We start from the raw sequence: 11344 nt of genomic DNA on the forward strand, positions 1-11344 counted from the left end.
AAAGACCCACTTGCATCCAATGGCTTTTATACCATTTGGCAACTCTACGAGGTCCCAAACTCGATTAGATGCCATAGAGTCCATCTCATCTTTCATGGCATTCATCCATAAGTTTGAATCTGTAGAACTTATGGCTTGTGAAAATGACATAGGATCATTATCGGCTCCAATATTACAATCCGATTCTTATAGATACACTAAATAGTCACCAGAAATAGTTGGTTTCCTTGGTCTAGTAGATCTCCTCAATGGAATATGTTCATCCTCATGATGAACTGTTTGTTCCTCATTAGCATTATGATCTATTAGATTGTTGTCAACTGGTGGAACCTCAATAGTTGGTTGTCTAACACGCGATTTAGCTTGAGGTGCGTGAATGACAATCAACTTGTCACTTGAAATTGTAGATGGAAGTTGATATGGAAGTTGATCATGATCCTTTTAAGGAACAATGTCCCGAAATTGATCACTCCCACTAATCAAGTCATTTTCAAGAAATTTAGCGTTTCTTGATTCCACAATCCTGGTACTATGAGACGGACAATAGAATCTATAACCCTTAGACCTTTCGGCATATCCAATGAAAGTTTGATTTCTTCTTTCTGCTACACCATTCTGGTCCGGAGAACCAAACATGGTGTATTGGGCAACAATCCCATGCTCTTGAAGAAATCTCGCATATAGACCTGGTGCTTGTCCGTTCTCAGTATATCTACCGTAGTACTCTCCACCTCTATCTGATCTCACAATCTTAATGTGCTTATCACATTGTTTCTCTACTTCAGCCTTAAACAATTTGAAGGCATCCAAAGCTTCGTCTTTGGAACGAAGTAAGTAAAGGCACATATATCGTGAATAATCATCTATGAAGGTGATAAAGTATTTCGGTTCATTAGCGTTCATGTCCGGACAACAAATATCCGTGTGTATGATCTCTAATAGGTTTGAACTCCTTTTGGCACCAATTTTATATTTGTTAGTTTGCTTTCCCTTAATGCAACTAACACAAGTATCAAAATCGGTAAAGTCTAAAGTACCAAGTACCCCATCCTTTACCAATCTCTTTACTCTCTCAATGGAGATGTGTCCCAATCTCCGGTGCCACAAAATAGAGGAGTCCTCATTCATAATACATCTTTTTAATCTTGTACTAACATGCATAGAACTATAAGCGATATCATTTTGCAGACAAAGACGATATAAACCATCAGACAGAATACTATAACCAATAACTTCAGAATTTCTGAGAATACTGAAACCAAAATCTGAAAAATTAAAAGAAATTCCTAAAGGTACAAGTCTTGAAACTGAAATCAAGTTTCTAGTGAAACCAGGTACATAAAACGTCTTTTCTAAATGCAAGTACAAGTCTTGAAACTGAAATCAAGTTTCTAGTGAAACCAGGTACATAAAACGTCTTTTCTAAATGCAAACTAAAACCACTACTTAACAGGTACATAAAACGTCTTTTCTAAATGCAAACTAAAACCACTACTTAAAATTAAACTGCATGTCCCAATGGCCTCCACATGTGAACTCATCTGACTGCCCGAATAGATGTAGTGTTCACTTCCTATTGGTTTCCTTAGGTTTGTCATACCCTGCAAGGTATTCGAAACATAAATTGTAGTACCAGAGTCAATCCACCATGTATTATGATTAACATTAACCATGTTAGATTCATAAACAAACGCTAGAAAATTACTTTTCTTCTCAAGCCAGGTCTTAAACTTAATGCAGTATTTCTTCATGTGTCCCTTCTTTTTACAAAAGAAACACGCAGACTCCTTCTTTATGCCTTGCTTAGTTGTAATCTTTCCCTTTCCCTTTTCCTCAATGTGATCCTTTCTCTTCTTTGAAGAAGAAGCAGTAGTAAGGTTCACCTTTTCGCCCTCTTCCATCCTCAGTCTGCCCTCCTCTTGAACACACATGGTCATAAGTTCATTAATTGACCATTTATCCTTATGTGTGTTATAAGAGATCTTAAAAGGACCATATTGTGGGGGAAGAGTGCACAAAATGAAATGCACTAGGAAAGAGTCAGACATGGTAACTTCCAAATCCTTAAGTTGGGCCGCAATATCCCTCATGCGCATGATATAATCATGCACACACTTAAACTCATTGTGCCTCATGGATGAAAACTTCATAATTAAGGTGCTAGCAAGAGCTTTGTCTGAAGTTGCAAACTGCTCATCAATGACATCAAGGAGATCTTTAACCTTAGTATGCTTATCGACAAAACCCCGAATGCTAGCACAAATTTTGGTCTTTATGAACATAACTGATAGGCGATTAGATCGCTCCCACTTTTCATAAAGATCAACTGCATCAGGAGTGCTAGTCTCAGTTATGCCTGGTGGTTCGTCTTTCCGAATAGCATAGTCGATATCCATCCATCCCAATTGCAGAAGCACTCTTTCTTTCCACACCTTATAGTTATCGCCCTTTAATTCAGGAATGTCACAATTGACATCAGAAATGTTCCCAGGTAAAATTGCTGCAATACAAACAAAAACATATACATGCTTATAAACTGAATTGAGACTTAAACTTTATCATGCTTTACCAATGCAAATCATGAATAAAAATATGAATCTAGTGACATAAAACCTGCCTGTGGGCTAAAGTCCTACTCAAATTAGATTCATAAAAATAACCATATGATGAAACTATCAAATCATATTCTTCCCTTAATTCCTGTGGGTAGATTAAGGAACATAATTCAATATTTCACCCTAATTAATCACATAAATATAATAAAATTTCCTGTGGGCATATTTCATCATATTACATATGATTAATTACAAATTAATGTCTAGTTTCTACATGTGATTTCATAAGAAAATTTTAAATAACTAGAGATGCTGTGGCTACTCTCTAATTACTAAAATTAACGAATCACTCAACATATTTCTTTAATATTTTGTTCCTGTACAATTCTAATGGCCATAACATTTTTAACTAGTTATTTCCAGCCATTACACATGTCAACAAATAGTAATGCAAACATATATAATGGAACACAAACATATTTCTAGCAGAAGCAACACAAAACGAATATATTTGCATTTAAAAGTTGCTAAAATCGATATAGTAAAACGAATAATCGATATACATTATGTTCCAGTATAGTAAAGATACTAAAGTTCATATGCGATTTTCATAACAAACAAGACAGAGGTAATTATTGCTCTGATACCAAATGTAAATCATATCATATCTTTATGTATATTCTAATTACTATATGAACATACAATAATAAAGCGGAAGCAATAAAAGAGATCAATTATTGTACCTCCAGCCATTGCTATTTGAAACCTTAAATTATCTTTGAGAAAGCCCCAAAAGATTGCTAATCTGGAATTTGGTTCCAAACCCTCTCTGCTCACTTTTAGATGGTGTAGAAATTTATGGAGAGTAGATTTGGTGACCTTTTTCAGAAATTACTATCACTTATTTATACTACTCTAGCCATCATAGAGTAGTTACCAATGGATATGAGTATGTGGGTGGTTTCCTAAAGGTGGGAGAGAACATGGGTTAGTTACCTTGATCATTGGCAACTTCCCACTAAATGGATCATAATCTTTTTCCATAATTAATAAATAAATATTAATTATTATACTAAATGAAAAACGTCTTACAACCACCACCACCAAGTTGTTTTTACTCATTTTGACAAAAAAAACGTAGATTACGATCCTCTCATTTGCCAAACATATAAAATTTAAAAACAGATAACAATCAACTAAATTCACCCAACACTTTAGATTATTAACCCAAGTAGATTATAATTCATAGTTCCCAAATATTCTCCAAGATTTGTCCATCATAAAATCGGATAAATTAATTAAAAATAAAAAAACTCAACGAGACGTCATCATTGTTTTAGCTTCATGCTTGAAGAAAAGGGAGCAAAAGTATGCGACTTAGCCAAAAGCACAAACTGAAAAAGAGAAGGCGACCAATCCGTACGCATTTCATCTCCGGTCACTATCACTGTAGCAACATATTTGTCGAACCAACCACGATCAGGCTGGGTTCGGACCCAAACTGACCAATCATGGCCACGTTTTGCGGGGGGGAGACCACAAGGGTTGTTCGCTCAGAGGAGGTTTGTCGATGGGATCCAAAAACCGGTGCGGAGAAAATAATGGGGCCAGTCTTTTGGAGACTTTTAATATTAGTCCCTTTTGGATGGGGGTATTTTGTCCTGAAAATTGGGAGGAAAGCTGTCAAAATGACAGATTTCCCTCAGAATCGCCTTTTAAAGAGACAATTTTAGGGGAAAACTGTCAAAAAGCTGTCATTTTGACAGCTTTTCTTCTAATTTTCGGGGCAAAATACCTCATCCAAACGGGAAATTAATTCTTTAGTATTTTGCAACTAGTTTTCAAACCATTAAAATTGCTGGTCGGCCCTCCCAAATCTTATAATTTTTCTAAACTAGTCTCTCAAATCATTAATTTAAGTTGTTATCAGGCCCCCATATTCCTGAAAATCATTCGAATTAATCCCGGTAATCGTGAGCAGCAATAAGAAGATTTAAGACTTGAAGAGACTAATAACAATTTCAATAATTTGAAGGACTGGTATGTACCAAAGAGCTCTTAACTTGTATGGGTTAAATTCCACAATCTATATTTTTTCCGTATAATATCATAAAATATTTTATTAGAGGATAAATACCGTAAAATCTAAAATCAACAGAAAAGAACAACTCATACACACACACTCTCTCTCTCACTCTCTTATGGATGTGTATTATTAAATTACATACAAAAATTCAAATTTATTTACAAAAGAGATCGATTTTTGCTATGTCAATGTCATCAACCAAGGGCAACATTGGTTGATTGCATAACAAACTTTTAGTAAATAAATGTGATTATAGTTGTTCTTTTTATAATTACATTTCCTTTTTAAATAGTCCTTTTAATTATTGTATCACAATTTTCACTTTTTTTGTTTTTGACATTATTTAATACAAATAATATATCTCAACTCTAACTATATTTTTAAGCTTTTTTCTTGGAAAACACCTTAAAAATAGCGTCCATCTGTAGAAATCACATTTTATTTTTAATTTATATATAAACCATATTTTAAGAATTTTTTATTATAATCAATCATTTATGTCCATATTTACGTTTAATTTTTTTGGCAAATTTACCACGCCTAACATTCAATAAAGAAAATCTCTCTCAGAGCATCTCCAACCAAAAAACCCAAAATGATATAGTTTTTACACCAAGTTGGTGTAGTTTTTACACCAAATCACTATTCCATCTCCAACCCACTACACCAAATATTACACCAAAAAAAATATTCCTTTTATTATTCTTATCTTTTAACATTTTTATCTATTTAAAATATTTAACAAATTATATAATTATATAATACATTACATATAAGTAATTACAATAATATATTTTATGAATAAAATAAAAATCTTAAAAACAAATGCTAAATCAAATTAAAATATTACCCTCTTAAAAATTACATATAATTAATTTTAACTGTTTGGATTAAATTATCTATTTTTTCCATTGTTGAATTTTATTTTAATAATTATTTTATACTCTAATTTCATTATAATAGTTAATATAAAATAATATATATTATTAATACAAATATAAATAACAAAAGGAAAAAAAGTTTGTTTCTGTATTTCTTCTCATAAAAGACCTTCCATATCAAGTTTTTACCAAAAAAAATTATTGCGTCATCGCTACAGTGTTGTGCCATTTCTGGCGCAACACTGTAGCAACCCACTATTTTAGCAGGGCTGATGGCGCTCGGTTGGAGTCAGAACCGGACGCTAACTTGGTGTTTTAGCGTCCGGTTGGAGAGGGTCTAAAACATACTTGATATTTGACAACTAATTATTTTTTGCAAACTTGACAATGTTGAATTTAAAAGTGACACGGGATGGTTGATCGCAATGTAAAATTATTTTAAAATAATTTATGTATAAATAAAAAATAAAAAATAATTTACGTAGAGTGACCCCGTTTGAAGGTGGGTTATGAAAAAACCCCATTGTTTTAGGTACATTGAAGTTCATTCAACATGACACCACTAATTAATATTCACATTTAAATCGTACTACAAATTTGAAAAGAAAGAAGTCATACCCAAAATCTCAGACACCTGTGAAGGAAAGCTTGATATTAAAGTGATCGATGGAGACGTTGTGTGAAGGAGAGCTTGACATTAATTAAAGTGATGGAGACGTTGATGGAAAAGCCTTACCCAACTGAATAACTCCATTATTTTTCTAAGGTCTATGCCTTTTTTGGAAAAGTTAGGAGCAGGGAGTTGAATCTCTCGCAGCTCTTTTTTTTTTCTTCCTTTTTTCGAATTTTCCTAATGCAGCTGCAGTAATGGAACCGGTGTTTAAGTGTGAAAGCAGCAGCAGACTTAAAAGCGAACAACAAAGCAAAGATCGTGACAACCAATTCCTTCTTGGATACTGGAGACTGGCTTTGTTTGTTGGTGTCTTGGAGTTGAATTTATTGGACTAGCTAGATCTGATACGCACGCACAAGAAACGTGATACAAGTTCAACTTGGTACGGTATTTAAGACACGTCATTGTGGGGGTGCACGTTTTGTATAAGATTTGTATTTGAGAAGAACTCTATAGATTGTTATGTATTGAATATCTTTCTTTTTTACTGATAGGGTCATAGTATCAATTTTAAATCAATATTATTCCGCGAAAATACAGATCGCATGCCTGAAAATAAAAAATAAAGTTTTTTTCTTTAGAACTTTATAATATAATTTATAAAATATAAAAAAGAATATGAAAAGATTCTAATAGATTTAAATTAAAATGGAAGTTTATTCTCGGGTAAATTGATTGCAAAATGCTTCTGTAGAGTGTCCGATATCTGTTTTACGTCTTTTGTGCGAAAATAGGTCATTGACTTTAAAATTAGAAATGGAACACCCTGTCACATTTTTACCTTTTCTCTCCAAATTAAGGGTGTTTTTTTCCTTCAAGGTTTTGGTAGAGGAAAAAATGGGGGAAAGATTGAATAATTTCAAAATTAATTTATTGGCTACAATGGTTGCAAATTGAAGCCACACGGGTCTCTAGGATGCATTTATGGGCCTTACTATTGGATTGTAGGTGAAACCAAATCGGACATAGAAGTCCACTGACTTCTGACAAATTTCCTGTTTGTGGACGAAAATGTGCAAACAACTGTGTGCTTTGATGAGAGGGTACAGGATAAAGATTAAAGACCCTCTTTCTTGGTATATAAATAATAGCACACATTACTCTTATTATATAATCATACGTCTCCATAATAGATGAGGTTTTGCACCCTTATATGTGAATGAGATTCTTTCACAGATGCAGTGGCGGACCCACCCTTGTTCAAAGTGGTTCACTTGAACCACCTCATATTTCCAAGAAACATTATATACTACACATATCAATAAAAAAGCAAAAGTTCTCTATAGCCTATTGGCGCTGAAGCTGGTTAATAACGTTGTGTTAAGATTAAGTCTTTAAGAGGTCTGGAGTTCGAAACCTCCAGCCTTTGAAACATTCTTTTTCTAATCAAACTTTTCTATTTTATGCTTTCATTTTTACCTCGAAACCTCCAGCCTTTGAAACATTCTTTTTCTAATCAAACTTTTCTATTTTATGCTTTCATTTTTACCTCTTTATTTTTTCTTCATCTTTTCCTTTCTTTTTTATCTCTTTGTTCAGTTTACTCCTTTAAAGCTTTCTAATAATGTTTTCTTTCTTCTTAAATATATATATAAGTCAAATCATTGTTTAAAAATGATGTTTTTTTCTCTTTAATAACTCTTCCTTCATTATTTTTTCTCCTCCGCTATTACTTGAGAAAAAAAATTAATGTATATTTTGAACCACCACTGAAAATGTTGTAGATCCACCACTGCACAGATGTATGATAGTTTTTACGTAGGATGCCAAAGTAACTTGATATGTTGTGATTACACTTGTGATCCTGCAGGAATCGGTGTATTTACATGAGTAACACTGAGGTTACTGCTGATTGTAATTACACATGTAATTCTGAGAGTTGCTTTACGTCTGGACTCTAGGGTCATCCATGTAATTACAATTACTCGTGTAGATTCACAAACTGAAGGATCACCCCTATAATAACACCATACAACAAGATATCAGAATGTAAATAATTCTAAAAAAAATGAGTATGATTCATAATTGGATCCATCTATCCAATCTGACTCATAAACGAAATGGATAAGAGTTAACAGGCTTGAATTGTATGCTGATTAAAGTCAATTAGAATATTTTCGATATGAAATTATCCATATATTAATAAACAACAAGAAAAAAAACTATTATTTAATTACGAAGAACAAACATTTTTATTGACTAAAGCATTAAAATAATCGCACTCGTCTTAAAGAGGATTATGTGTTCGACTCTTTTCATTACCAATATCAAGCTTAAAATAACCAATTTCTCATTATCTCAACAAGTGTTATTCTCATGCTCTAATGGGTGGATCTACGTACATATCCTTTTCTTTTTACTAAAGTGAAGGTGAAAAGTAAAGTTGAGAGAATAAAACAATTTGAGGGGTAAATCTACAATTATCATAATTTAGGACAAATTTAACAATACCTACAATTTGGAAGAATGCATAGAAAGACGAAAATGAAAATAACGATAAATTTTACTAAACCCCAAAGTAAGTTTAGGTGTTTGAACTGAATCCCTGTATCTTTAACTTTTACTAAAATCACAATAACTTTTGCTAGAAAATCCTTAAAATTAATATTGTTAGTTCATGTGTAGTCAAATGATCAAAATACCCCCGATAAATTTTGGTGAAAACCCCAAAAAGGTTTAGTTTTTTTCATTTAACATCCAATATTTTTTGATGAAACCCCCCTAATAACGGCTGATTATAATTTTTTAGTTTTTCCCAGAGGTCTGTCTGTAATTTTCAAAATTTTCAAAAGGTTGTTTATACTTTTTAGATTGTGAAGGCGTTTGCTTTTATTTTGAATTTTTCATAGGTTGTTTGTAATTTTTAATTATTTAGTTTTTTGTAATTTTTTCCATTAAATTAAAGTGTTCATTTGTAATTTTTCATAATTTTTAGGGTCTATTTGCAACTTATATTTTTAAGGGCTAATTTTCATTTTTTTTATTTTCATGATTTTTTTTGTAATTTTCATATTTTTAGGTTTTTGTTTGAATGTTGAATTCTTAAGGGGTTTTTGTTTGAATTTTTAGATTTTATAGGAAATTGTTTGTAGTTTTTAGATTTTATAAGAGGTTATTTGTAATTTTATGAATTTTTGAGGGGTCATTTATAAATTTAGAATTCTTAGGGTTTTTTTTTATAATTTTTATTTTTTTTTGTAATTTTGGATTTTTAGGGCCAAATATATAATGTTTTATTTGTGAGGGTTTTGTTTGTAATATATTGATTTCTTAGGGGATTTTCTATAACTTTTAGGAATTTAAAAGGCATCGTTTGTAACCATATTTTCTCCGTTCTATTTGTATTTTATAATTTTTTAGGAAAAAAATTGTAATTGTTTTATTATTTACGGCTTACTAGAGGTCTAGTGAGGGTTGTAAATATTTTAAAGGTTTAATGCTAAATGCCCAAAGTTATGGGAGCTCATTGCAATTTTACCCTTTTAAAAAATTAAAGAGGGCCTGATGACAATTGTTTTTAGATTTTTTTAAATAATGGATAGTTATAATTTGGTTAAAATTAATATTGCTTTGATTATTATAATTTTAAATATTATGAATAAGAGTTTCTAATTATGGATATGAATAGTTTTAATTTGATGAGTATTCTTCAAAATATAGAATTAGTTTGTATATAATGTCATCTTTTAATATGTTGAGGGACACATGACAACTTTTTTGTTAGGAATTTTACAGGTGACATTTTTTTGTACACGCTCCACTTCTTGATACTGATGCTTATCTAAAATCCAATTTACAATTTGGTGGAAGGGGTGATGCTTATCTAAAAATGATACTGTAATCAGCTCAAGCCCATAAACGGGCCGTGAGGAAGATTTCTGGGCCCTGAAAACTAACGGACTTCAATTTAAAATGGGCCCATTATCGTTAGAAGCCCGTCTTAGCGATGACTTGCGCCTGCTCCGGTCACCGCTCCACCGGGGATTCGGTTACTCGAGCATCACCGATACTGAAAAGCTCGCTCCTTTTTCTTGCTCGCGCCCAAACCCTAATCTTTGCCCATCGATTTCAGTGTAAATTTCTCTCAACCCCCTCTTTATTTTACTAGAATTTTTACCCCCTGTTCTGATATTTGAGGGCTTTTTCTATGCATTTCTCGTCAAAGCTTATGGAAATATTTACATACTTGTAATTTAAGTTGTTTATGTAGTGGATTATTTTTTTTCCATACATTTAGATGATTTGATTTTAGGTTTTAGCAGAAATTTCTTTCCACCGCCCCCCCCCCCCCCCGCCCCCGCCCCGCCCCCCCCCCCTCTCTTCTGCATTGTCATTAGATAGTTAATTAGATCAATGTTGCGGGGAGTCGATTGCAATGATTGCAATGTGATGTAAAGACGACGGTTTCTGTCGATAGTTACATCTTGATGGTTTTAACTTACAGGATTAACTTAGTATAAGCATTGGCAAAATTAATAAGCTAAGATATAAACAAGGCTAAGATAGCACGTAAATACCTTATAATTTCACTCACTTTGCCCTTATGTACCCTCACTTGTTTTTCACAGCATTTATATACCCTAACTGTTCAAAATTAGCACTTGGTACCCTCTGTTGTTGTGCAGACGTGAAGATTTTCACCCCGAATGTTCTTGTACGACACCAGGAATCAAGTGGCATGTGAGTGTCATACGGGAATATTTAGGTTAACAATTTGCCATCTTCACCGTAGAGGGTATCGACATAACAATTTTAAACAGCTTAGGTTATAAAAGTGCTTCAATGCCATCCTTCTAAACAAGTGAGGGTATAGAAGTGCAAAGCAAGTGAAACTATAAGGTATTTAAGCGCTATTTAGCCTGTAAACAACTATGAGCCTATGAGGACAATTAAGCTACGGTAATAAATAGAGATATAACAGTATAATACGGTAATACCAATATGTGGCTGGGGGGAAATCAAGAGACAAAGTGCAATACTTTTCTTCTTCCATTATACATACGAAAATTGTGATACGAAAGTTTTTTATTGCAGAATGTCAAGAAATATGTTGCCCTGTCTCTTGGAATAGACCTCTGAGTATATATATATTAAGTTGTAACTGGTCCTACAATAAAGTGGAGATATTGTGTGATTTTATTGACATGTT

The 11344-nt window shown here is 32.7% G+C and overlaps 1 protein-coding gene across 1 annotated transcript; it reads right to left on the reverse strand.

Annotated features, from left to right (window-relative positions):
* On the reverse strand, positions 442-3308 carry LOC109841513. Its single transcript, XM_020410476.1, has 3 exons — positions 3299-3308; positions 1601-2500; positions 442-1265 (listed from the first exon to the last, which is right to left on the reverse strand). The coding sequence occupies exons 1-3, from the start codon at positions 3306-3308 to the stop codon at positions 442-444; spliced, it is 1734 nt and encodes a 577-aa protein (XP_020266065.1).

Source organism: Asparagus officinalis, chromosome 5 (assembly GCF_001876935.1).
Source record: "Asparagus officinalis chromosome 5, Aspof.V1, whole genome shotgun sequence".
Classification (NCBI taxonomy): Eukaryota; Viridiplantae; Streptophyta; class Magnoliopsida; order Asparagales; family Asparagaceae; genus Asparagus; species Asparagus officinalis.

Coding starts and splice junctions, on each gene's coding strand:
- LOC109841513 (XM_020410476.1), bottom strand. Junction 1,266..1,600: donor TGTTTCGAATACCTTGCAGG/GTATGACAAACC, acceptor TTAATTTTTCAG/ATTTTGGTTTCAGTATTCTC.